This window comes from Ambystoma mexicanum, chromosome 2p, assembly GCF_040938575.1.
Source record: "Ambystoma mexicanum isolate Mex_15411 chromosome 2p, UKY_AmexF1_1, whole genome shotgun sequence".
Taxonomy (NCBI): Eukaryota; Metazoa; Chordata; class Amphibia; order Caudata; family Ambystomatidae; genus Ambystoma; species Ambystoma mexicanum.
Genome location: NC_090923.1, coordinates 1,299,305,776 through 1,299,330,185, shown reverse-complemented (window position 1 = coordinate 1,299,330,185; position 24,410 = coordinate 1,299,305,776). Strand labels below are relative to the sequence as shown.

Genomic DNA, 24,410 nt, shown 5'->3' with positions numbered 1-24,410 from the left:
TATTACGGCTCCAGCTGGGTTTATTCGCCATTTCTTTTTGTAAAAGTCTTTCTCGTGTTTTACTCTGCGCGCCAAACCAGGTTTGGTCCCTTTGTTCACCGTCTTTTCGCAGGCTTATACACAGAAGCCCTCCTTAAGGCGCCTGGAAGTCTGGGTAGGCAGGATGTGAGGGAGGGGTCTTAGGACCCCTGCCATGGGTTCCCTTGGTAACCCAAGTCGCACCCCTGTTTGATTGGCTGGGTGACTGTCCTGCCAGGACAGCCACCCTGCTGTGTGATTGACAGCCAGGCTGTATGAATCGGGGAAAACTGCATAAAAAGCAGGTCTCTGGGATTGGAAAGACAGAGTCGCCACTGGAACCAAAGAACCAATGAGGAGCTGACAGAAGAGGACCCCTACAACGACTGAACCGCCCAGTGAAGCCCTGCTGCAGGTCCGAATCTTCAGAATTCGACGACAAGAGAGGGTCCTCCAGGAATCTTCTTCCCTTGAGCTGGTGGGATCAACCAGTTTGCGCAAACTTAAAGCCAGGACCCCTCCTCTGGTCGAATTTGCTGTACAAAGCTACAGTGTGCCGGATAGCCAGGAAGGTCGGACCCTGCTTGGGTTTTAAGGAGCGCACCTTTTATTTGTTGCTTTGCTCTGCTGCTGGTTTCTTCCCTGGGCAGTGCAGAACCCTCCAGTCTTCCTACTTGGTGTCAGTCCTACAGTCGCTTCAGGAACGGTGAGCCTGCAGGATCTACCAGGAACGTCCGCCTCAGCTACAGCTCCCTCTCCGTTTTAAGGTACTGTGCAAACCCGGTTGTTCGTTTCGTTCAGCCGTGGGGAAAGTGTGTGAAATCCTTTGCCAATCCAAGGGCTTGTCCTTCTCTTTGAACTAACTTTTCTGCTGACCAACTCCGTCCGGAACTCGAGGCACGAACTTTACCGCAAACTACCCTGAACCGTGTGATCTTGAGCAAAAGACACTTGACCTAGTGACTTTGGCCCGAACCTTTTTTTCCCTGATTCTATCACTGTAGTTCCTCTTGCTCAATTGCCCCGAATACTTACCGGTTGGTGTGGTTCAATTTCTATTAACTTTGTCTTTCCCTCCCTTTTAAATTGCTGGAGTGCCATTTTGCTCCCACTTCATATTGTGAGCTTAACTTGTCTGGAACTTATTGGGAGTGGTGTGGTATATTAAGAGGTGATTTATAAACTGCTTTATGATAGTGAAATGTTATACAACTGAAGAGTAAATAGATGTACATTCTTTTACTTGAAAACCTTGAGTCAGTGTTTGTTTGAATCATAGCAATTGCTGTCCTTTGTGTAATTATTTGATACTGCTCACTTACTCTTGAGAAGTCTGGCTGCTCAGCCATCGCTACCACTTTAACTGTGGTACAGGCTTGTACCAAAGGTGAATTTGTACTGTCACGTGTAGTCTTAATTGTGTGTGGTGTTCCCAAAGGGTACTGCATATAATTCTGCCTAACACCCTTGTGTATCTTTTGTTGAAATTTGCGAGTGCATCTTGGCTCCCGCAGTTTTCTATCCCCCCTCCTTCCTCTCCTCGTTATATGGCTTTGGTAGTTCCCACAGGCGCTGGTGATTGAAAACGGACTGTTTTTTGTGGGAAGTTCCTCTTGCCTTTCTTATAACATTTGACTTGGTTCCTGTATCCTTGCCGATTTGGGTCCAGTTCTCTTGCCTCCCTCGTGCTGGATCCTTCTAACTCTTGATTGTCTGGTTCTGAATCTGCATCCGAGCTAGCAGATTACGTGTTGGGTGTCGTATTTTTTTAAGATGGTTTAGGATGCTGATTGTACTTTTCTTGAAACGTATAAACCATATATTCTTTATAGTCTTGTTCATGGCGATAACACTTTCTACGTTTTCTCAGTTTCACATTGTCTTGATACACCTATAGTATCTCATTTTTTAAACATTCTTTTCCTTTGTTGCTTCCAATGCTTAATTTCGGCTATTTCCTTCTTAATGGTTTCACTGCCTTCTACTGCTCGTTTGTGCTCTCTGGTTGCATGCTCAAGTAATAGGTCCATCATTTTCATTGAGTTACTATTTAGCGCAGCACCAAATGGAGGACAAAACGCACATCAGATTCATAGGATTACAACAAGTAGTCCTTGGAAGAAGAGGAGGAGACAGAATGAAATTACTTAGACAGGCTGGGGCCAGAATATTTTTTCATTTGAATACAATTGTGAATGGCCTTAATTCGGATAATGAAATGGCATCCCTCCTGTGACTGTAGAGTACAGGAATTACCCAGGAACCCTAAATAATGCACTCACATATAATCTTTCAATTGTATGATTACTGTACTCTTTCCAGAATGTGTGGACATGTGCACCTTGTTATTTTAATATTGTGTATTGGTATACTGCTAAATTAAGGCTTTACAGCAAAGTTAATATATATGGATCACTGAGGGCCATGCTAAATTGCGATAGAAATAAGTCATATTATAATGGGTTTACAACCTGAACTAAGACTATTTCACATCAAAAGATTTGTAGAGCGACACGCCACCTTAGTAGCCTTTACGCATTAGATGCAGACAAGAAATTATATTTAAAGTATAACACTTCAGGCACAATTATAGAAATTGCAACTCCGGTTGGGGGATCGATATAGAACATAGCTATATATATTGATATATAGAACGAGGTTCGTAACCCTTTAGGGAAGAACTAATACTGTATCTCCACAACAGTGTTTAGCACGTTCCAAGATGGTGGTACCACTAAACCTAAACTAAATGGGGTGTCTGCATGGACAGCACGTTGCCTTGACAACAGGTGTTGAGCCGTGCAGCGTTACTATGACGACATATACAATTAAGAAACAGTATGTTACCGGCGTCCCGTAAGAAAGGAGCCGGCGCGTGTGACATGCAACTAGCTTATGGTAAGAATGCACTATGATGTAGAACTGGACTATTTGTCATGTAAGGACTTTGAAACGAAAGTGGAACTCCAACCACAGATATATTTCTAAACACTATCTTTTGGTGTCTTAATGATTCTATTCAAGTTATTTACACAATCAAGGCTTCAAATAGTAAACCTAGTATCTTCATGAGTACACAATTGTATCCCCTAATATGGCAAATAAGGCACACATTCCCTATTTGTATAGAAATAATTATTTAGTTCAATTTATTCTTTGTCTGTATTGTTAACTCATATACAATAACAGAATATTTATATGAAAAAAGAAGAAATCACAAATCAAAAAATCAAAAGCAAAATCGCAAAGAAAGAAAAGCAAAAACCTATATAAATGGTTCTCTAAAAATCACATGTTTGGTGGGTTAGTATCATTTTTGTGATACAGTTTTCGTTGTACAGTATCAAAGTAAGACATGTAAAAGAGAAGACAGTAGCAAAAAATGTAACACTGTGTGGCAGAGATAATTCAATATTTGCACATCATAATTCGAAAGGTACAGACACCGAATGTTAGGTCCCTGTCCGTTAGCTCAGTTTGTCTGATGCCTGGTTTCCCTCTACATGCCTAGAGATTTATTTTAGCAAACTGAACTGTGTTGGATCTTGGTAGGACCAAGTTAATTAGTCCCCAAGTGCTACTTGTTATTATGGACTTAAGTGAGGTAGAGGTTAAGAAGGAAGCCTGATATGTCTGGTCTCAGGTGGAGCAAGTCCCACTCTGCCTAACTGTGCTCTGAGGACCATAAAGATCAGACCAGGGTAGTTTACCGAATTCTATAAACAGAGGACCAAAACCATCGGTCTACGCCAGGGGGAGAAGCCCCCCATCTAGTTGGAAAAGGCCAAAAAAACACAGTGAGTGCTTAGTCCTGTGGCGTTTCGGCTTGTTGCTGTAATGCCTTCGTCCAGGCCTCCGGGTTGGGGATCTCTGTGAAATCAATAAAAAAAGGAAAAAAGGAGTGTAGGTAAGATTTAAAGCAAATCCCAAGTGCTGTTAAAACAAGCAATGAATTGGTAAAATCAGGGGAGGCGAAGGAGGGGAAAGGCATTGCTGCCTATTGTATAAACATAATGAAAGAAACTTTTAAGTTAACATAAACCATGTGTTTCCATGGTCCATCAAAAATAGAGGGGGCTACGTAAAGGCCAACCTGTGGGGAAGACGCCGCTTGGCAATGCTGCAAGGAAGTGGTGTCCTGTATTCATTAGTAGTACACTTGAAGGTAGAATCCTGCTAAACTGAATGCTGTGTATGAACCATTAAGCGGAGGGGTTCTAAAATCGAATGCCATATGCGAGATACATATCTCAACGGCATTTAGACGATCGCCGTGTAATACATGGAGGCGAATGCAAGATGTGGTGCGCCAGTTTTAGATAATATGACAACAGATGTTCAATAAAGTGGTTCCTAATAGGAGCACACAGCGAAATGCAGGGGCACTTGGAATAAGACAGAGGGACGGCTCAAATCAGATTACTTTATTTATATAACGCAATATTTAACAATAGCTTTCTAACATATTGTTTACAGCTATGAAGGTATTTGACCCATGATGTATTAAAATAAGAATTTGTTGCGACACTCAAAGAAATATGGTACGGAAACTTAAATTCACTAATGTGTCAACCAATTGAAACAATGCCATTTTGTATATGATAAAACAATGCAGTGATCTGTCAATTCCTCTTCTCTTTTACTCTCTCCTCTCTCAACTCCTACCAATCCTCCCTAATACCAACAATTTAATATCACTTCTATGTGACATGCTAACTAACCATATGGATGTCAATAATTTGATCAAGTCGATAAATTGACTAATGCTCATATGCATACAATATGTGCAAGCAAATAATTCATTTTTGTCCTTTTACGTTTCGTTATATTTGTTAACATTGTCAATTTCAGTTAGACTCTGCCCTGATTTGATAAAGGCAATTTCTTGCCGAAACACGTGTCATCAGGGAGGGCATTACGTGTTATGAGAGCATTAACATCTGAAACCTAAAAATAATTGGTGCAGATCTCCAGGAGTTTTTTTCTCTTTCTTCAGTTTCATGTGGCGGTCTTTGGCCTTTTTCCGCCAACTCCAGTGAGACACGACATTCTGTATTTCCAGAACGCACACTATAATTACTCAATGTCATAAATCGAATGGGTATCTAAGGAGTCGCCAACTAGACCAGCCTCAAGAAAAGCCAAATTCTTGTGAATGACCATTGTATTTGAGCCTGGCAACTTGGCAGACCCGTTACCACTACTATACTTCCAATATGGCAGCATACCTACGTAATCGAGAGGAAGAAACCAGGAACCTCTTTACAGCTCGAGTGGACGTGACGCATGCCTTCTTGAATCTGGGCACGAAGAACGAGGACCTACGTTTTAAATTAGTTAAATTAGAATGAATATCCAAAAAGGAAATTGATAAATATTGGGAGAAGGTTTCTCTCCAGAACTATGGGCCTCATTACGACCCTGGCGGTAGGGGGTGAACGGCACCAGTAGAGCTGCCGGCGCCGTTAACCCCCTACCGCTTCATTACGAGGTCGCTCTTGGGTCCTGCTAAGGACGCCTGGTAAAACCCTAGCAAGTCCCCCGAGCAGACCAGGATTCTAACAACGGGCCCGTCATTAACGGGCATGTTGTTAGCACCCTCCCCATTCCCATTGAGCCCCGTGGGGGCTCAAATGGGAATGGGGATGTACCAGGTCCGGGTTCCCTGAATGGGGAAATGCCGGACACTCCAAGGTCAGAATGGTCTGGTATTTCCCCATTCAGGGAACCCGGGACCCGGTATGGGGGTAGGCATGCCGCTAAAAGAGGCACGTCTACCTCCATTGTCGTAATGAGGCCCTATGTCAAGAACAAACTCATACCACAAGGTCTAAGGATCCTCATATTTCCCAATTTCAACAACGATCAAGACTAGGCACTGGCAGATGAGTGGGAAAATAATTTAAATAGTAGCTCAATGAAAATGATTAATTGAGCATGCAACCAGAGAGCACATACAAGCAGTAGAAGGCAGTGAAACCATTAAGAAGGAAATAGCCGAAATGAAAGTATTGGAAGCAACAAAGGAAAAGAATTTTGAAAAAAACTATGCGATACTTCAGGTATTTGAAGACGAAGTGAAACTGCCAAAACTTAGAAAGTGTTACTGAGATGAGCAAGACTATAAAGAAGATAGGGTTTATACGTTTCAAGAAAAGTACAATCAGAACCCTAAACCATCTTCAAAAAATACGACATCCAACAAGTCATCTGCTAGCTCGGATGCAGATTCAGAACCAGACAAGAGTTAGAAGGATCCAGCACGACGGAGGCAAGAGAACTGGACCCAAATCGGCAAGGATACATGAACCAAATCAAACGTTATAAGAAAGGCAACAGAATCTTCCCACAAAAAACAGCCCGTTTTCAATTACGAGCGCCTGTGGGAACTACCGAAGCCATACAAGGAGGAGAGGAAGGAAGGGGGGTAGAAGACTGCGGGAACTCAGATGCACTCGCAAATTTCAACAAAAGATACACAAGGGCCAGCGCAAAAGAGGTGAACAGGACCAAACAATGAATGATCTAGTACTTAACCACTCACGTTGAGAGAATACCAGAGAGGAAAGGGGAGTACTTCGCAGAGGACTTTCATTTGCACCCTCAACCAAATACAACCATTTGGATGTACATATTGGCCTGTTTAGATTCGTACGTAAACTGAAATTCAAGAAATTCTTTGCCATAAAAGCACCTGAAGAATACATAAGAAGAACGCCAGTACAAGTAAGCAAGCTATCAATACAAGAAATTGAGGACACCTATGTATTACGCTCACTGGCAGAAACAGAGGACTTTGAAATTAGGAACCTATTACAGGAATTAAACATCAGACCAGATATGTTCAGTCTGAAGGAACTGAGGATCAAATCTAAGTTTGGACCACAACCGCCAGTGGACAATGTGATTTTTTTAAAAAAACTTTTATTTTTGTCGGCGGAGGTTCACAAGGCACATGCTTCAAGGTAACAAACAAATAAATCAAGCATAGCATAAAACATCGTTTCAACAGTGGTTACAGAGCATCACCAGATACAGAAGGACACAGCAGAGATCACAGTGCATGGATGGAAACTGGAGACAAGCCAGATCCGGGCGTGTTCTCACCTTGGTTGTTGAGATACGTATTAAATTCGCTCCAGATGTTCCTGGGGCGAGATTGGGCGGGCAGCATAGTCAGGTATTCCTCCTCATAGTTCCGTGACCATGTGAGCATACCCAGCCATTTCTGAGAGGCCGGTGGGGAGGAGTGCTTCCAGTTCTATACATTTTTTGGCAATCATGCAACTTATATTCAAATACTTTTTCAGGCGCTTAGTTTCGTCAGTCCCCCAGACCCCAAACAGAACTGCCAAAGGATCGGGATCAATTACAGTTTCAGTTACTGCACTTAGTGTATGAAGGACACCGTCCCAGAAATCGGACAATTTGTTACAGGTCCAGAACATATGTAAGTGATCAGCATCCACTGCCCTGCAGCACGGACAGAGGTGCACCTCAGAGCGAGCAAACCCCGATGTCCTGCGTGGTGTATAGTAGAGCCTATTGAGAACCTTATATTGCATGGCACGAAAACGCAAATTGAGGGAAACTTTGTGTGTGTGGCAGCACATGTCCTCCCACAATTCATCAGGTATTTCTAGACCCAGTTCAGCCGACTAACCGTCGCGCGCCCCAAGAGCCGGAGTGGGGATGATGTCTTGTAGGATTTGATACAGTGAAGAGACGATGCCCCATGCACCGCCCGAGTTGGCGATGTAGGCTATTGCCAGGTTATCTGGGGGCTCATCCGGAAAGGAGGGCCACATGGTACGCGGCGCGAAGCCTGTAGTATTGAAGAGTCTCTAGGGGGGGGTCTGGTGTGCCCCGGTCTCCAAGTTTGGGGATCTATGAATTTGCCTTCGGAATAGAAGTCGGACAGCGCCCAATACCCCAGTGCACCCCAGTCTCGGGCCAAAGCGATATCAAGCGTGGGTTCCAGGCCAGGAAAGGCCCATACGGGAAGCCATTTGTAATATGGGGAGGGCCCACTTGTCGGGTGTAGCAGACGTGACCAGGCATACAGAGTCGCAGCAATGCGGTCGATGGGGGAATCAGGTGCGTAGTGTTGATGTAGTATTAAGGACATTAAGTTAATACCAGTGGAGGCAAGCCGATCCAGTTTGACATGTGGGCGCACTGGGGAGCCCAGTTACCAATGAGTAGCATGCTGGGTCTGGGCCGCGATCCAGTATAGTACTAGGTCCGGAGCAGCAATACCACCCCGTTTGTACAAAAGTGCCATGTCAGTCCACTTCTTGCGCACTGCACCGGATCATTTTAATAAGAGATAGTCGGCCAGCGACGGACATCGGAAGAGTGCGCCATCGTGAAATTTTGTCACTCAAATTTTGGTCTCAACTGTTCGTGCTACAGCTGGGTAATTATCGGCAAGCAAGGTGGGTTTAGTGAGGGATATCTGCACCCCAAGGTATCTAACACCCCCAGGGGCCCAGCGCAGGGGATACACGGTGGTGAGCTGCAGGGTAGCTTTAGTGAGCGGGAAGATCTCCGATTTGGAATAGTTAATCGTAAATCCGGAGTGGGTGCCGACCCGGGTGATGTCTCTCAGTATGGGAAATAGATGGGTTGTAGGATCTCTGACGTATAGTAGGACATCGTCAGCATAAAGAGATATTATTTCAGGATCATCGAACAGTCTTATTCCTTTACGCGAGTGACGTGCACGGATAAAGTCTGCCATCGGTTCTATCACCAAAGCAAAAAGGATCGGGGAGAAGGGACAACCCTGTCTGGTGCCTCTGAATAGCGTGAACATCTCGGATGTTAGTGAACTGACTCGTACCCGCGCAACTGGGGAAGTGTATAATAGTTTAATGAACCCTATCATGTTAGGGCCAATGCCCATCATTTCGAGGACCAGCCACATGTATTTCCAAGAGACCACATCGAAGGCCTTCTGAGTGTCCAGCGTAACTGCTACGGCCTGGACGTCCTGATCTATTCGGGACATGACATTGAACAATCTCCTGATGTTATGGGAGGTGGACCTGCCGGGGACAAAGCCTGCTTGGTCCTCTTGTACCAAGTGCGTCATAATTGGCAGAAAGCGATTAGCAATGATCTTAGCAAAGATCTTTGTGTCTAGGTTCATGAGGGAGAGAGGTCTATAGGACCCGCACTCGTCCTCAGGTTTACCTGGTTTGAGCAGCACCGTGATTGCCGCTTCCCGCATGGAAGAGGGAAGGATAGCGGCTCGGAGTGCCTCATTCCAGACCTCCAACAGCCGGGGGGCCAGAATAGCTATGTGCTCTCGGTAGAAGTCTGCAGTGAGGCAGTCAGGTCCCGGCGCCTTGCCTTTAGGTAAGTCTGAGATAGCCGACACGATCTCGTCTAGTGTAAACGGGGCATCCAACTGCTCCCGGGTCTGTGGGGAAATTTCCGTGGTGGGGATCTGGTCGAGGAGTTCTCGCATATATTGTTCAGTGTGCTCTACGGGCTGGGAGTAAAGGGATCTATAGAACTCGCCCCTTGAGCGTCACTATTTCGATCTTTGATGGAAGTGATCTCCGTACGGCCCAACTCTACCCTCACAAGTGTCGCAAGCGTCTTCCCGGGCCTGTCCCCCTCCCCATATTTCCTGGCAGCCTGTGGGCGGCTGAAGTAATGAACTTCGCTGGTAGCTAGAGTGTTAAATACCTGGAGCTCATCAGAGATTTGGGCCAGAGTGGTGGGGTCAGTCCTGGAGGAGCAACTTTGCTCCAACCTTTTCAGTTTGGCCTCAGATCGCCCAAGAGCGGCTCTAATAGGTTTCAACACCCCAGCCTCCCGGGAGATAGACATACCCCTAATGTAAGCCTTACAGGCCTCCCATCTAACCGCGGCGGACGTGTCCTGAAGAGAATTAAGCTCAAAGAACGACTCAATGTCAGCTAGTATCTCAGAGTTAAACACAATGGCCCTCATTAGGACCCTGGCGGAGAGGGTTTTACGCCGGCGTAGTGCATGGCGTACCTCTCCGCCAGACTACGAGTTCCCGTAGCGCCATGGAAGGATTTTTACGCCTGCTTTTTGCAGGCGGAAAAATCCATGGCGCTACGGGACTTGTTGTTAATTACGCCACCGTAATTTACGGTGGCGTAATTAACGCCTTCCCCACTCCCATTATACCCTATGGGGCAAGAATGGGAATGGGGAAGGGTAAAATGGGGATTGGGGACTTACCGCCCCGCCAAGGTCGGCATGGGGCGGTAAGTCCGCCAACCACCATGGCGGAGTTGGCAGCTTTGCGCCATGGACCATGGTGCAAATTGCACCATGGTCCTCCGCCAAGGTCCTAATGAGGGCCAATGTCTTTTAGAGCTTCAGACTTAAAGCGCCAGGTGCAGAGTGTTGGGATGGGAATTCCCAGGCCTAAGGACAATGTGATTGGAGCGTGATCCGAGAATGTGCGGGGCAAAATGCGTGTATCCTCCACCCTACCCATGACTTCTCTAGAGACCAAGAACAGATTTATCCTGGACGAACTATTGTGTACAGAAGAGTAGTAGGTGTATTCCCGCTGCTGGGGGTGAAGTGTTCTCCAGGCGTCACAGACGTTGAGCGACTGCATGTGGCCATGCAGCCTGCGCGCCGCACCAGACAGAACTCTGGGTGCCGTGGCAGTTCTGTCCAGCGCAGTGTCCAGTATAAGGTTCAGACCCCACCCATATGATCTGCACCCCCACGAAGCCCAGCAGTATGGTAGTTACAGTGTCAAAGAATTCCGGAGAATCTACGTTAGGACAATAAGTGTTAACCAGCAAGTACTCTTTATTGACCAGTCTGCAGTGTATTACAAAATAACGACCCTCAGGGTCGACGTAGCTTTTATGCAGCACAAACTTGATTGATTTGTGGATCATTGTAAGAACGCCCCTAGATTGTGTGGAGTAGGAGGTAAAGAACCTGGCATAACGCCATGACGGGGCAACAGTCCTCGGGATGAGTCCATCGGAAAGCGTCTCTTGTAGAAGCAATATCTTGCAATTGTGTCTGTTGGCATATGCCACGATCTTACGGGCCTTAGGGTGGTTGCTCAACCCCCGAATATTCCAGGACATTATGACAGTAGCCATTTCAGAGGTAGGCATCTACACATACAGTACCCACATATCAGTGAACATCCCAGTGATGGCATGAGCTCCCAGAGTTGGAACAGCAAGTGGGCATGTGGCTCTTCAGCATGCGCGCCGCGAAACCTTGTGTGCTTTTTTGGAAAACCACCCCTTTTCCACCCCCCACCCTCACCACTAACTGTAGATCAGCAGTGTAAACATCACCCACCCTTAACTGCGCGCAGTTGGGCCGTCCCCAACCTGGCCCAATCTGCCCTGAGGCCCAACTGGGGCCAACACATACCAAAGGTTTGAAAAAAAACAGTGCAATCGCAATGGGGTGTGCCGTTGCCGTGCGGTAGCACGCTTGGAGCCGAATGGCTCTGTTGCAAAACGAACAGTGGTGGCGGACACATGACACAGGCCCCGCCCACGGAGCGGGTAATCGGGGACTGCGCACAAGCCCCTGCGGTTCCGAAACAAACCAAAACAGTTTCGACAGTCAAATATCGTACATCCCTACATCCCATATACGGGAAGCAGGACATATCGCCGAGAGATTAAAGACCTGCATTTGAACAACAGGAAGACAGAAATTGAGGTAGGACAACAAAACAATGTGAGACTAGCTCTATGGAGTGCGTCGCAGACACGCCAATAAGGATGTGCACATTAACGCTGCAGCTCGTAAGGACTGCAGGGGCGCGGGTCATTGCAGGCGCAGAACGTTACATTGAACAAAGCAGCCTTACCAGTGCAGATCAAGTAAACAAGTTCAATAAATGTCCACAATCCATGTCATTCACAATTAATTAGCGTCCACACCGCCGTCTCCAGAACCCTGAAGCGGCATTTAGATGAATTTCACCGCCTCATCAGGGATGGTGAATAAGTACAGTTTGCCCTTATGAGTGAGTTTAAGCCGAGCCGGGAATAAGATGGCATATGATACATTGCGTTCCCTGAGCATTTTCTTGACGCCGAGGAATTGACGTCTCTCCTGCTGCACCGCCACCGAAAAGTCTGGGAAGATTCTGATAGTGTGAGACTCCAGTCGCAGCTCCCCTTTCTCCTGTGACAGGCGAAGGATGAGGTCCCTGTCAGGATAATTAAGAATCTTGGCTATAATGGGCCTGGGGCTATCGCCAGGTCTGGGTCGCGGGGCAAGGGCCCGGTGAGCCCGCTCCACCGTGAAATAGGGGGAGAGGTCCGGGTCCCCCAGCAAGTCCTTGAGTAGTTGTTCGACTGCGTCCTCCATGCGCCCCTTCAAGGCAGTTTCAGGGACCCCAATGATGCGAAGGTTGTTTCTGCGGGAGCGGGACTCCAAGTCATCGCATTTTGCTTTAACGCTCTTCATGTCGCGCGATAAGGTGGCCATAGTGTCCTGAAGAACGTGTATCGCATCTTCATTAGTGGAGATCCGGTTTTCAGCTTCAGTAATTCTAGATCCAGCCTGGTCTACAAGGGTTTTGAGCGAGGCGACATTCGCATTAATATCATCAAGCTTCTCATGAAAGGAGGCAAAGTTTTTAGCCATTGATTCCATCATGGCAGTGAGGTCCGGCGCCGCCACCCCCGGATTAGGGTCGTTGTCAAGTTCTTCCTGCGGAGGCGACGTGTGGCCCACCTCCGGGCAAGGGACCGTCTTAGTAAATTTGTCCATGGCACCCCCTTTAGCAGAACCTTTGGAACGACTCGACATGGCCGGAGCCAGAGGGGGAGGTAGTAGGATGAAGGGAGCGGGCTCCGGCGGCGTAACGGGCTGCCACAGGCTCGATAAAAGCAGCCCGGCGAGTTGAGAACCCAGCCCTCCTTGGTCAGTCCAGCCAGTGAATCAAGTATTGAAGAATCCCCGTGAGGGCGCAACAGCGGTGTTACGCTCACCTGGCTCCCACGGGGGCGTCGATCTGAACTGGCCAGCTGTTGTTTCCACCAGTGAGACGCGTAGTGCCGAGATGATGGACTGGACTGGCCCACCCCGCTTCGTTTGTTTGACTCGTAGGAATATCCTTCTGTAATGGGGAAAGGGAATTAACCACCTGTGGAGTTCAAGCGCTAACCCCACCTTCCCCCTCTCCCGTAGTGCTTCCCACAGGTCACTTTTGGATTCCCTCTATGCTCTCACCTGATGGTTTGGAAAGATGAGCTCTCCATCCTGCTTCGAGCGCAGGGGCGCGTAGATGACCAGTTTCTTCACTGGCGTGGAGGAGTTTGGGAGTTCCGAACGGTATGGACTCAAAGAATGCTGGCGAGACGCCGTAAGTCTGTAGTTCGTAAGAGTTCAAAACACGTCGGACCTTTACTCTGTCCAATTCCTTTTAGGTTGCTGTATTGCCCTTATGAAGAGTTCCACGTGGCAACCAGTAAGATGCAGGTAAGGGTTTATATTATCCGGATCCGTTCGATAAAATGGTGTCAATGTATAACATGGGGCTTTTCACCCATTCAGGCGCTGATGTGGTATGAGGTCTTGGGGATTGATGCCTCCAGCGGCAAAACCAGGTAAGTCTATTGGGAAAAAAATTGGTTTCCGCTTATTGCGCCTTACTGTTCTGTTTCCCCATAGGGGCCGGGGCACGGCGGAGATGCTGTCATGCCCGCGCCGCTGGCACACGCATTGGCAACCATCATGGACTGCTTGGTACTCATTTATCCTCCTAATACTCCTTTTCACGCCTTGGTCTTTTATTTCCATTTGCTCAACTTTGGTTCTTTCTTATTTTATTCAATTAACTACATTTACCATAATGCACCTGGCTACAGTCAATTCCTGGCTATTCTCATTCATCGTTATTGGGACCACAATCCCCAGAAGCCCTAGCGGCCAGTGCTGCTTCCACCTGCTCAGGACCAGAGAGGGAGGAGGCAGATTGTCATCAGGTGTGCTGCCCCAGGTGCTGTCAATTAGCCTGCCTCAGAACAGGGCAGGGCTGTATATAAGCAGCTGCCTGCAGAAGTACAGTGTCTTGCATCTTGAGATCTCCCCGCTCCTGTTTGTCTTGACCCGCTACTTTGTATGCTGTTCCTGTTGCTGCATTATCCTGTTTTGATCCAGTGCCCTTTCCGGGCTCCCTGCCTTGCAGCTGATCACGCTCCGCTGCCTTCTACCTACAGCCCTTGTCCTCTGGGCTTCCTGCCTTGCAGTCTACTACAGTCCTCTGCAGCTCTCTACAGCCAGCGGCCCTGCTCCTCTGGGCTCACTCCTTGCTGCCCTGCTCTTCTGGGCTACTTGCCTTGCAGCCTGCCTCACTCCGGCTGCCTACAGTCCTTGTCCTCTGGGCTTTCTGCCCTGCAGCCTGCCTCACTCCGGCTGCCTACAGTCCTTGTCCTCTGGGCTCCCTGCCCTACAGCCTGCAACCCTCTGCTGTCTCCAAGCCCTTGTCGTCTGGGCTTCCTGCCCTGCAGCCTGCCTCACTGCGGCTGCCTACAGTCCTTGTCCTCTGGGCTCCCTGCCCTACAGCCTGTAACCCTCTGCTGTCTCCAAGCCCTTGTCCTCTGGGCTCCCTACCTTGCAGCCTGCACCTCTTCGCTGCCTACAGCCCTTGTCCTCTGGGCTCCTTCCTTGCAGCCTGCTCCCTCCGCTGCCTACAGCCCATGTCCTCTGGACTCCCTGCCTTGCGGCTTGCTACACTCCTCTGCAGTACAGCCTGTTTTACACTTAGCTGCCTACAGCCCTGCTCCTCTGGGCTCCCTACCTCGCGGCCCTATTCTTCTGGGCTCTCTGTCTGTCGCCTCCTACTAATCTCTCTCTGTCCTGTTCTTCTGGACTCCCTGCCTTGCAACCTACTACAGTCATCCGCAGTCCACTACAGTTTGCCTGCACCCAGTCCCACTCTTGACTGCATACTTGCTTCCTACTTTGCAGCCCTTCTGTTTTCCTGACTGCTGCTCCCTTGTTCTCTTCCTTGAGTCCTCTGTACTCCACCTTAGGTTATCTACTTCAGTCTAACTGCCTTTCCTTCATTTCCTTCTGCTAGATTGCTCATTGACTTCCTTTTCGCTGGATATATCTGTTCTTGTCTTCTCATGTGTCTTATGTAATCCCTTTGTACAGAACTTGCCTGTTGGTTTCTGGCAGGTAACCTCTGCCCCTTCCCTTGTAGCGTTTTCAGTGTTACAGACACCCACTGCTGTTGTTCCCAGCCATGAGCATACAGCGTAGGCCTCTGTTATAGCAATCTGTGCAGAGGCTGGAGTTTCCTAAGGTTCGTGGAACACTCTTTCCCATTTCAGCAAACACCCCAAGAGGGAATCCAGTTTGTTTGTAACTTTGTATCTTTTGCCCCTTTTGGCTCACAGCTACAGTTTCCTACTCTTCTTTCTTGTTTAACTACCTGCTGTGTGTGCTTATCTGCTACCTTACTTCGGCACAGCCACCCAAAATCTACCTGGGTACCCTGTGCTACTCTTGACAGAGTGCCATTCCTGACAGATGCAGCGGAGGCTGCGCCGACCCGAAATGAGGTAAGTACCCCCTGTGGTAAATCAGGTAAGTCTTGGGGGGTAGCTTGTACAGTCTTAGAGTATCCCCTTGGCTCACCTTGCTGTTTTTGTCTGCTTAGGTGTCAGAGAGCGGCCGCGAGATGGAGAAGAGCGTGATGGAATGCTGAAGTGCTGCAAGACAGGTGAGTACAGCGCGGCACTGCAGGATGCGAAGTAAGGCGTTTTTAAAGACTTCTTCTCCAGCTCCGTGGCGTGATGGATCAGGATTCAGGTAAGGATTAAAGGTAAAACTCCTGTTCTGACCTTTCCTCCTTCTTTCTTCTTGTTTCCAGGAGCTCCGGACTCGAGGCGGGCGTGGCTGAAGACTGGAAGCTGCTGCAGGCACGGTGAGCGTTACGCTGCTGGATGCAGAATAACGCGAAGCGTGTGCTGCTGTCCGTGCGTGGTTTAAATAGCCTTGGAAGTAGTCCCAGGTAAGTATTCTTCCAGAGCCCCACCCGAGTAAAAAGTAGTCCCTCCTAAGCCTCATTTGGCTTGTGGCTTCTTGCAGCATGGTCTGCATCAGGTAAGTTTGCAGCATGGTCTGCATCAGGTAGGTTTTCTACTATGAGCCTGGCGCCCATGGCGCCAGGACTGACTCTATTCTTATGAGCCTGGCGCCATAGGCGCCAGAACTGCACCCAAGCAGCCCCTAGCTGGGGTTTTTGGGCTTGCTCCAAATGGCATGATGCCTGCTTCTGGGGTTGCTGGGCCTGGTCTGGTTTCCCGGGGGCAGGCATGACAAGCGGTCCCCACCGGCCCGCGCCTGGCAGCTCAGCCGAGGCCCCTCGCAGGCGGGCCGCAGATGCGCCGTGGATGGCAGCGGCCTAAGTCCCCAGCGGGAAGGACAGTCTGGTGGGACCGGGACAGGAGCGGACCGGCCCATGCATGTAGTGTGTGTGCCCCAAGGTGCCAGGGGCAGAGCAGCCAGCAGCGAATCAGACGGGAGGCACCCGGTCAGGCCACGATGAGAACAGGGCCCAGCGAAGGCCCAATGGTGGCGAGACACAGCGGGATGGAGATCTCCGGTTTTGAGGGTCCGATTTCTCTCACAACTCGATGTGCGGATAAAGTTCGTTGGCCGCAGTGCGGGGATCGTAGCAGGGATACAGGATCCAAAGCAGAACCGCAGATGTCAATGGATAAAAGGCGGCTAGGCACAGAGCTCTTGCACTAGGCAGCCATCTTGCAGGCTGCTCAACAGCGCCCCCCGAGGACAATGTGATTTGACACATTTTATAAGGCGGTGTCAGAAGAACTGTATGCCATTTCTGAAAGAGAAGCTAAGAACAGGAAGAGATCAAGAGGTAGAGAGAACAACTTGACATTAGGCGACAGACAAGCTTTGAAACAATTAGCTGCTGATACGACAATAGTGATCAAGGAGACAGACAAAGGGGGCAATATTGTTGTCATGGATAGAAACGACTACTTGCAAATGGCACACAACCACCTAACAATTCCTGGGTGTTACAAAACACTCATTGATAATCCCATACGAGACATTCTCAATCAACTAGAGGGATACATTACAAGCTGGCATAAAAGGGGACTCATTACAGACGAAGAACAGACATATTTTAAGATTAAAGAACCAGTTACACCTACGATGTATTTTTTTGCCAAAGATACATAAAGCATTTGACACCATCCCCGAGGGGTGTCCTTTCCACAGTTGGATTGGTTGGGCAACAAGTGTTAGGGAGAATTCTCTGTAAAGGCTAATTTCCCAAACCTAGTGAGTCCCCCAGCAGCTTTGCTGGATTTTTGGGGTTTATTTTTTTCTCCTGCTAAGAGTGAGACTCTTTTTCTCCCACTCTTAGGCATGATTTGAGAATGTCCTTTGACTATGTAATGTGTTTTATGGGCTATGGGGTCTTTTACTCCATAGGGCCTCATGTGTTGTTTTGTATGTGTGTTACACAGCACCCTCAGTGCAGTAACACAGGGGTGTCATAGTGACCCCCAAACATAGACTCCATACCCTGGGACTGACTACTGTCTCCCAGGGCATTTAAAGTCACCATTGACTTTACTAGTCTTAAATTGTGAACAGAACCAGTACAAACCATCATATTGTGGAAGTACTGGTAGGGGTAATTCGATTGCCCCTGGGTCTGTTTTCCAAGAGGGCACTGTCCAGTCCCCCCCATGTCGAGTTTCTGGCTGGTGGCAGTGGATACCACGCGAAATATTCCACCGGAATATTTCCTATCGGATTTTCCCATTGATTTTAAACGCACCACTTTTTGGTGCAATGTTAAAGATACCGCCGGGTTATTTATTTAATATTTATTCCCCGGTTGGGTCTTTTTGCCAGGACTCGGTTTTAAAATGGCGTTTGTGTTCGCCTCTGAAACTCTAACCCAAGTCGAGCCCTTTGTTCCCCTTTTTGGCGGGCTTCTGCACAGAAGCCCTCCAAATGGTGGCACTCTGTCTGGGGTCTACAGGATGTGTGATAGGGGGATTAGGCACCCTGGACTGAGTTGCCTTGGCAACTCAAGTCGCACGCTTGTGTGATTGGCCCAGTGGTGAGCCGCCCGGCTCACCACTTAGCATGTTTGAGTGACAGCTAGGCTGTTGAATGGGGGTTTTTCTGCATAAAAGCAGGGCTTTGGGGACTGGAACTTCAAATGTCGCCACAGGACCTAAAGAATCCAAAGAGGGGAGAAGCTGAGCCATCTACAACGACGACACCACCGGTGGAGCCCTGCTGTACGAAACTCACCACTTCCCTGACGACAGAGAAGATCTTCTTCCAGGAGGGTCTTCTTCCCTTTGAGCTGGTGGGACCAACCAGTTCGCCTTTTTCGCCTTCCTGGATCGTCTCGTGGTCGAATCGCCCGTGCCAAGCACCCCGGCGGCCGGATAGCCACGCTTCACCACTACCGCGAATGAAAGGGTAGTACCTTTTAACCGGGAACCTCCGCGGCTGGTTTCTTCCCTGGCAGTGCAACGACCTCCAGCTTTCTTCCACGTTGAGATCTCTTCCCCTGGACGAAGCACCGACTTGCACCCGCTGCCAGGAACAACTGCCCCTGCTGGAGCTTTCTCACCATTTCAGATACTGTGTCCCGCCTGGTCTCCCTTGCAACAGACCGTCCAAGGTGTCCCGTAAATCCTTGACTCTCTATCCTGGGTTGACCTCGGACCTGCTAACTTTGCCTTTCTGAACTGATCCAACCTCTTTTGACTTTTCTGCAAAGACTTGGAGTGCATTTCCACTGTGTGATCTTGGGCACATTCTGCCTTGCTCTCTCCAAGAGTGGGCCTGGCCTATGAACAGTTTGCTATACAGTAGACCCAGCCTTTCTTGACTTGCTGTGGTTTCTTAAAAGTGTTGGTACTGTGTTATTTTCCCATTCTGCCTTTTCTCTCCCTTTTTAAACAAATTATTGGAGTGCCATCTACGGTTCGTGCTCACCTCTGTTTTGCTATTAAGTGGTGTCTTAACCTAGACTTGTCAAATAATTAACTAGGGAGGTGGATATACTTATAGTGACTATGTTTGAACTTGCTTGACATTAGTGCCAGGGTATTTTTACAAGTGCGTTTTTAAATAAATAATTATATACTTTTATACCAAAGCTCTGGTCAGTGTTTGCTTGTGCTACTGTGTTTTTAGCCCTATTGTGTATACTCTATATACTGGCTAACTCTTCTTGAGGGAAGTCTGACTGCTTAGCCACAGCTACCAGGTAAATCTGGGTGGTGCAGACTGCTACCAATTGGGTTTACTGCTTACTCCTATAGTCTTAAACTTTTTGCAGGGGTCCCTAAGGGAACTGCACAGGTTTCTGCCTAACATACATTTACTAGGCATTATACACAATATTAAGGTTTACTTGGCTTCAACGGCATGACAAGGCTTCAACCTGTAGCTCAGAAAAGAAAATGGAGAGGCTGGTGCTCTTCAGGGGTAGATTATAGAGAATATTATAAAGAATAAATGCAATAACAATAAACACTGCAGGCATATCTATGTAAAGGCACCCAAATTACTTACTTCTTGTGATGTGACAGAGTTTAGAAGATAATCAAGACAAGGCTTAGGACAGTGTGGATGGAGTCTATATCCCAAAAGAATCAGTCTTGTGAAGAAACCTTGAGGTCCGATTAGGTGTTGTAGTGTACAATTGATGGAGGCATTCACAGAAGGTGCCCCACATGCTTACCCCTACAAGCTATTCTCCAGACTGACCAATTTAGGATGTAAGCTTTTAAAATGCCACTTAGGTGGGACAGGGAAAGGTTTGAAAACCTATAGGCTGCCCGTTTCAAAGAGTGTCTAAGACAGTGATGGATCATGGCCCATAGCCTTTTTTTCCAAAGTCAAATGCACAAAGTGCAAAAAGCATTTATGCCTACTCTATTTGCTAGAAATCTCCAATTAATTTGCTGGGCATTAGACCCAATATTAAGACTTTTGAGAAACTGCCACTCCTGGGGGTGTCCCCAGCCTGCGGGTGGTGGGGCAGGGTTGGCAAAGATCTTACTGAATCCCCAATTTAGAACATATGCATGCATCCTAATTGCAGAATTGTATCTACCCCAGAGCCCCCACATTTTATTTAATACAGTCTGAAGTATACCACACATCTTAAACATGTGCCAGTTCAACCTTTCTGAATAAGAATACCCTAAATGTGAAGCCTAACGTCACATTTGTCTCTTTCAAGAAAGGGGGCTAAAACCAAATGTGTTCTGACAGACCTAAAATGTACAGGCAGAACATGCGGTCATATTGGCAAAAGGAGCTTAAATAAAATCTTTGAATTGGAAAGACTGATTTTCACCAACTCGCATGCTGACATGATCAACAGAGCACAGTAGAACGCGTAATGATCTCTGTTTTACGGCAAGTGTACATAAAGTCAGCCCAGCAGCAATAAGGTATGCCGAATCGAGAAAAGTTCAATACAGGCATTCCAATGTTTGAAACATACCTTCATGCAATCCTTTCTAGTTGCTTTCTTGATCAGAATTTTCTTAATAGCGTAGAACTGACCATCCAATTTGTTTCTGACCTGAAAAATACAAGTAAAACAAACATTAACCATAAAATTGCTTCACTGAAGGCAAGCAATGTAATTTGACCCTTCTCTTGTACAACAGACACCCCTACAGGCCCCGCTCATCAAACCCTGCCTCATCCCTCTACACCCCTTCCCTTCTGTTGTGCGTGGAACACTTCTGCACCTCCGATCTCCTGCTAGGCCCTGCTCCATTCCAAAAACTTCTGCCCCCTGAAATCTACCACCCTCCTCCCTGTGACCGTGCCCGCAACCCACAAGAAACCCCACCCATCCCATTCCTTCGGTCTCACTGCTGTGGCTACCTTTCTCTTCCCATTCCGAAAACAAATGAAAGGCAACGGAATTGATACTGATCATACCATCTTATCCCAAACTAAATAGCAGTATTTATGTATGCTATCAAGGCCTATTTATGTTACTATATTTACTTGGGAGAAGGGTATGCCAATATTACAAACCTACTAACTCTCTGAATTGCAGTTTATTCACTTACTGTGCAATTTGTAATGAACATTTCAAACAAATGTTTGTTTCAAGTTGGTATTTTTTCTTTCCCTCATGACAGCTGTCAGTTGCCCTCAAGAACGCACCAGATCTCAGAGACAATCCAAAGGATTTTATTTTGATTTGTATGAAATGCTCTAAGGGCCATCCCTCCCTTATCTAGAATTTGACAGTCCCTCCATAGTAGAGACATCCCAAACCCCAGGCTGGTCACTAAAGCTCGATAACCCCTACCGTCTTCTAAATTATATATATCCATGGCTTAAAGGAATATTCTTATTTATCTAGCCTCTTCCAAGAAATAATCTGGGGCTCCCATCCAATGACTCCCCAATGTGATATAGTTCAAGTTTGTGTGCTTTTCCAGACATCAAGGAACCACTATCTTGTCTTTCCATGATTTGATATTTCCCCTCCCTCTATATCGCCTTCTCTTTCCCTTCCAGATCCTACTCTTACCACTCCTATCCTGCCCATCATCTCTCCTCTCCCCTTTATAAAAGCCTGTAAATAATGTTACGACAGGCTAGTTGTGACATCCCAACTGGCCTGTAATAAGAAAAGGACATCACAACTCCTCTTATCAGTTATTACGCTTCAGTTCTTACATCACAATGCCTGCTGCTTCAATCAGCAGAGAGAATTTAAGCCATCACTGCAGCACTTCATTAAAGCTGTGAAAAGCCTTTCAAATTCCTTGCAGCATTCTAGTCTGTGGCACATTGCAGCCGGTAATTGACAGGAAACAGTTTATGGTAGAATGTTTATTTGTGCACTGTTGGAATTTAACTCATGCGAGCAAGAATCTGCATGTTATTACTTATTTTAAAGCAGAAAATAAAAGGGCTTTTTAAATACATTTTATTAAACTGCTTGAACTATTTTTGTGCAACACAGTAGGAGCTGAATTTTTGCTTTTAAAAGCTAACCAGATTCTATATTGATTATACGGATCAGCAAATGGAAGATCTCTTCCATTATGCTAAGCAAGAGACAAGGGACTTCATTACGAGGTTGGTGGTAACCCGCCGGTTGCCGCCAAACCCGTACCACCGAATACGGCGCCTGACTTTATGGTGCCACCGGGACATTACAAGTCCCGGCAGTGCAGGAAGTCAGGTGCAAGATTTTGTAACTCCCCATTCCCATAGAGCCCAATAGGACTCTATGGGAGTGGGAAGATGGAAGCACCGGCAACACTGCTTACGGAGCCGGTGCTTCCGTGACAAGTCTGCCTACCGGGGCCGCTGCGCCCGGCAGGTCAGACCTGTCAGGCGCAGCAGCCCTGGCAGGCAGACTAGTAATGCGGCAGTCAGGAAAGAAGGGTGCCGGTAAACTTACCGGCACCCTTGTTTCCAGACCGCCACACTTGTAACGAGGCCCAAGGTGTTAAAGAGAATGAGTGTGTGGCCATGTATTATAAATAAAATACCCCATATCATACATAAAAAGAATATTGCAAGTCACCAAGGACTTCTGTGGCCAAATAGATGAACAAGGCTAAATCACATGCATTTATTTTAATTCACCTTTTTATTAAAGGTATTTATAACAAAGCAAGACAGACCAGGTAAACAAAGCACAGATAAACGTAATTCATGTTAACTCTAAAACCCTACCCCAAATATCCTCATGCAGATTCATTTTTTTCTGCCTAGATAGAATTATTCTTTCAAGCAGTGAAATTTTGCAAAGCTCCTCAACCGAAATCAATCATGAAGGGAAAATTACATTCTTCAAATCTCCCTGTATGATTTTCTTAGCAGAGAGGACCGCTCTAAAAAAAACAACACTTATGAGGATAGGTCAGATGTTTGTCTACTCCCAAAACAATGGTCTGAAAATCAAAATCCAGGTCAGATAATAAAACCTTGTTCATGGTTTCAGCGACTACGCGCTAGAATGAGCACACTTTAGAGCATTAACCATATCCACAACCATTGGGCCACAACCCCAACATCCATCCAAGTCACTCGCACCTCTTGCCACACAGTTTGGTAGGGGTCCAGTAAACATTGAGTATTTTTATCTGTCGCACTCTTTCCCCAAGATTCATAGAGGTCAAAGCCACATTTCTGCACAGGTTCTCCCATCTCTCTACCGACATTTCTGTGCCAATTGACTCAGACCAGAAACTGAGGAGTTTCACATTGGACTTCCTGTAACTCATTAGAAGCCTGTACACCTCCTCTCCCAATTGCCGTCCTCAATTTCCAATATTCACATAGGTGCAATCTTGGAGGTTGTTCCTCGTAGACAGTGTATTAAAGGGGATCAATTTCTTGTCCACGAATACATCTCCAATCCACTGTACTCCACTTAAAAACCAGTGTGGACAGAAAATAGGCTTCCCATCAAACTGCACCCTCTTATTCATACAGATAGATCTAATTGATAAGGAGTTTATTTGCTTTTGTCAGTTCCTCCAGTTTACGCCAAGTTTGCTAAAAGAAATGTTACTGGAGAGACTTGATAACTGTGAATGTCAGAGGTTGTGAAGAGTGCCTTAGGAGCAAGAAGTGTGTTCATGCCAGGCTCCGCCCGCACCCAAACATCAGATGATTCTTCAAGAAATGGAATTAAATGGGATGCAGGAAAAGCCAGATGGTACAGTGCAAAGTTTGGAACTCCCAATCTTACTTTCTCGCAAGGGAGTTACAGCTTCCAAAGCTTCAGGTGTGGCTGTTTATGCTCCCCTAGAAAACTCTGCAACAGGCTCTCTATCGCCATTAAACATTTTTTCTTGGATTCCAACATGGCAGCCGTAGCGAGGAGTCGCGCGTGAAGGACACTCCTGCCAGGCCTGGGGAAAATAGCTCTTTAAATGTGACGACCGCGTAAGAGGCCGGTGTCCTGACGCCGGAGGACCCCCCGCCCCCTCGGGAGATAGTGGAGTGCCGGCTCTGTGAGTCACGCTGGGACTGCGACGACCACTGTGGAGGTGTATGCTGGCGGGGGCGAGGTCCGCTGGCCCTGTGAGGCGCGGGAGCGGAGCGGAGGCAAGGAGGAGCTTGGCACAAGTCGGAGACCACGGCGGAGAGCGGTGAGGGGGCGCCTGGCTGCAGCTTCCTCCTTGGGGGGAGTTTCGGTTCCTGCCCCCCCCTCCTCGTGGATTAGGCGGAGGAGGCGAGAGTCGGCTGGATCGGCTGTGCAGCATCGGGAACGCTGTGACTGAGGTTTGCGAAGGGATCCTCCGGCGGGGGGAGTGCTCGGCGCCGGCTGGGAGGCGGTGAAGCACCGGCGATCCCGGGTCCGTGGAGGGGGCGGATGGCCC

The 24,410-nt window shown here is 47.5% G+C and overlaps 1 protein-coding gene across 1 annotated transcript in view; it reads right to left on the bottom strand.

Moving 5' to 3' along the window:
- Positions 1–24,410, bottom strand: part of EIF2AK1 (eukaryotic translation initiation factor 2 alpha kinase 1) — a 1,543,308-nt gene that overhangs the window by 955,335 nt on the left and 563,563 nt on the right. Inside the window, exon 6 of the mRNA XM_069645632.1 lies at positions 20,543–20,623. Coding sequence (XP_069501733.1) covers positions 20,543–20,623 — 81 coding nt within the window. The remainder of the gene's footprint in view (positions 1–20,542; positions 20,624–24,410) is intronic.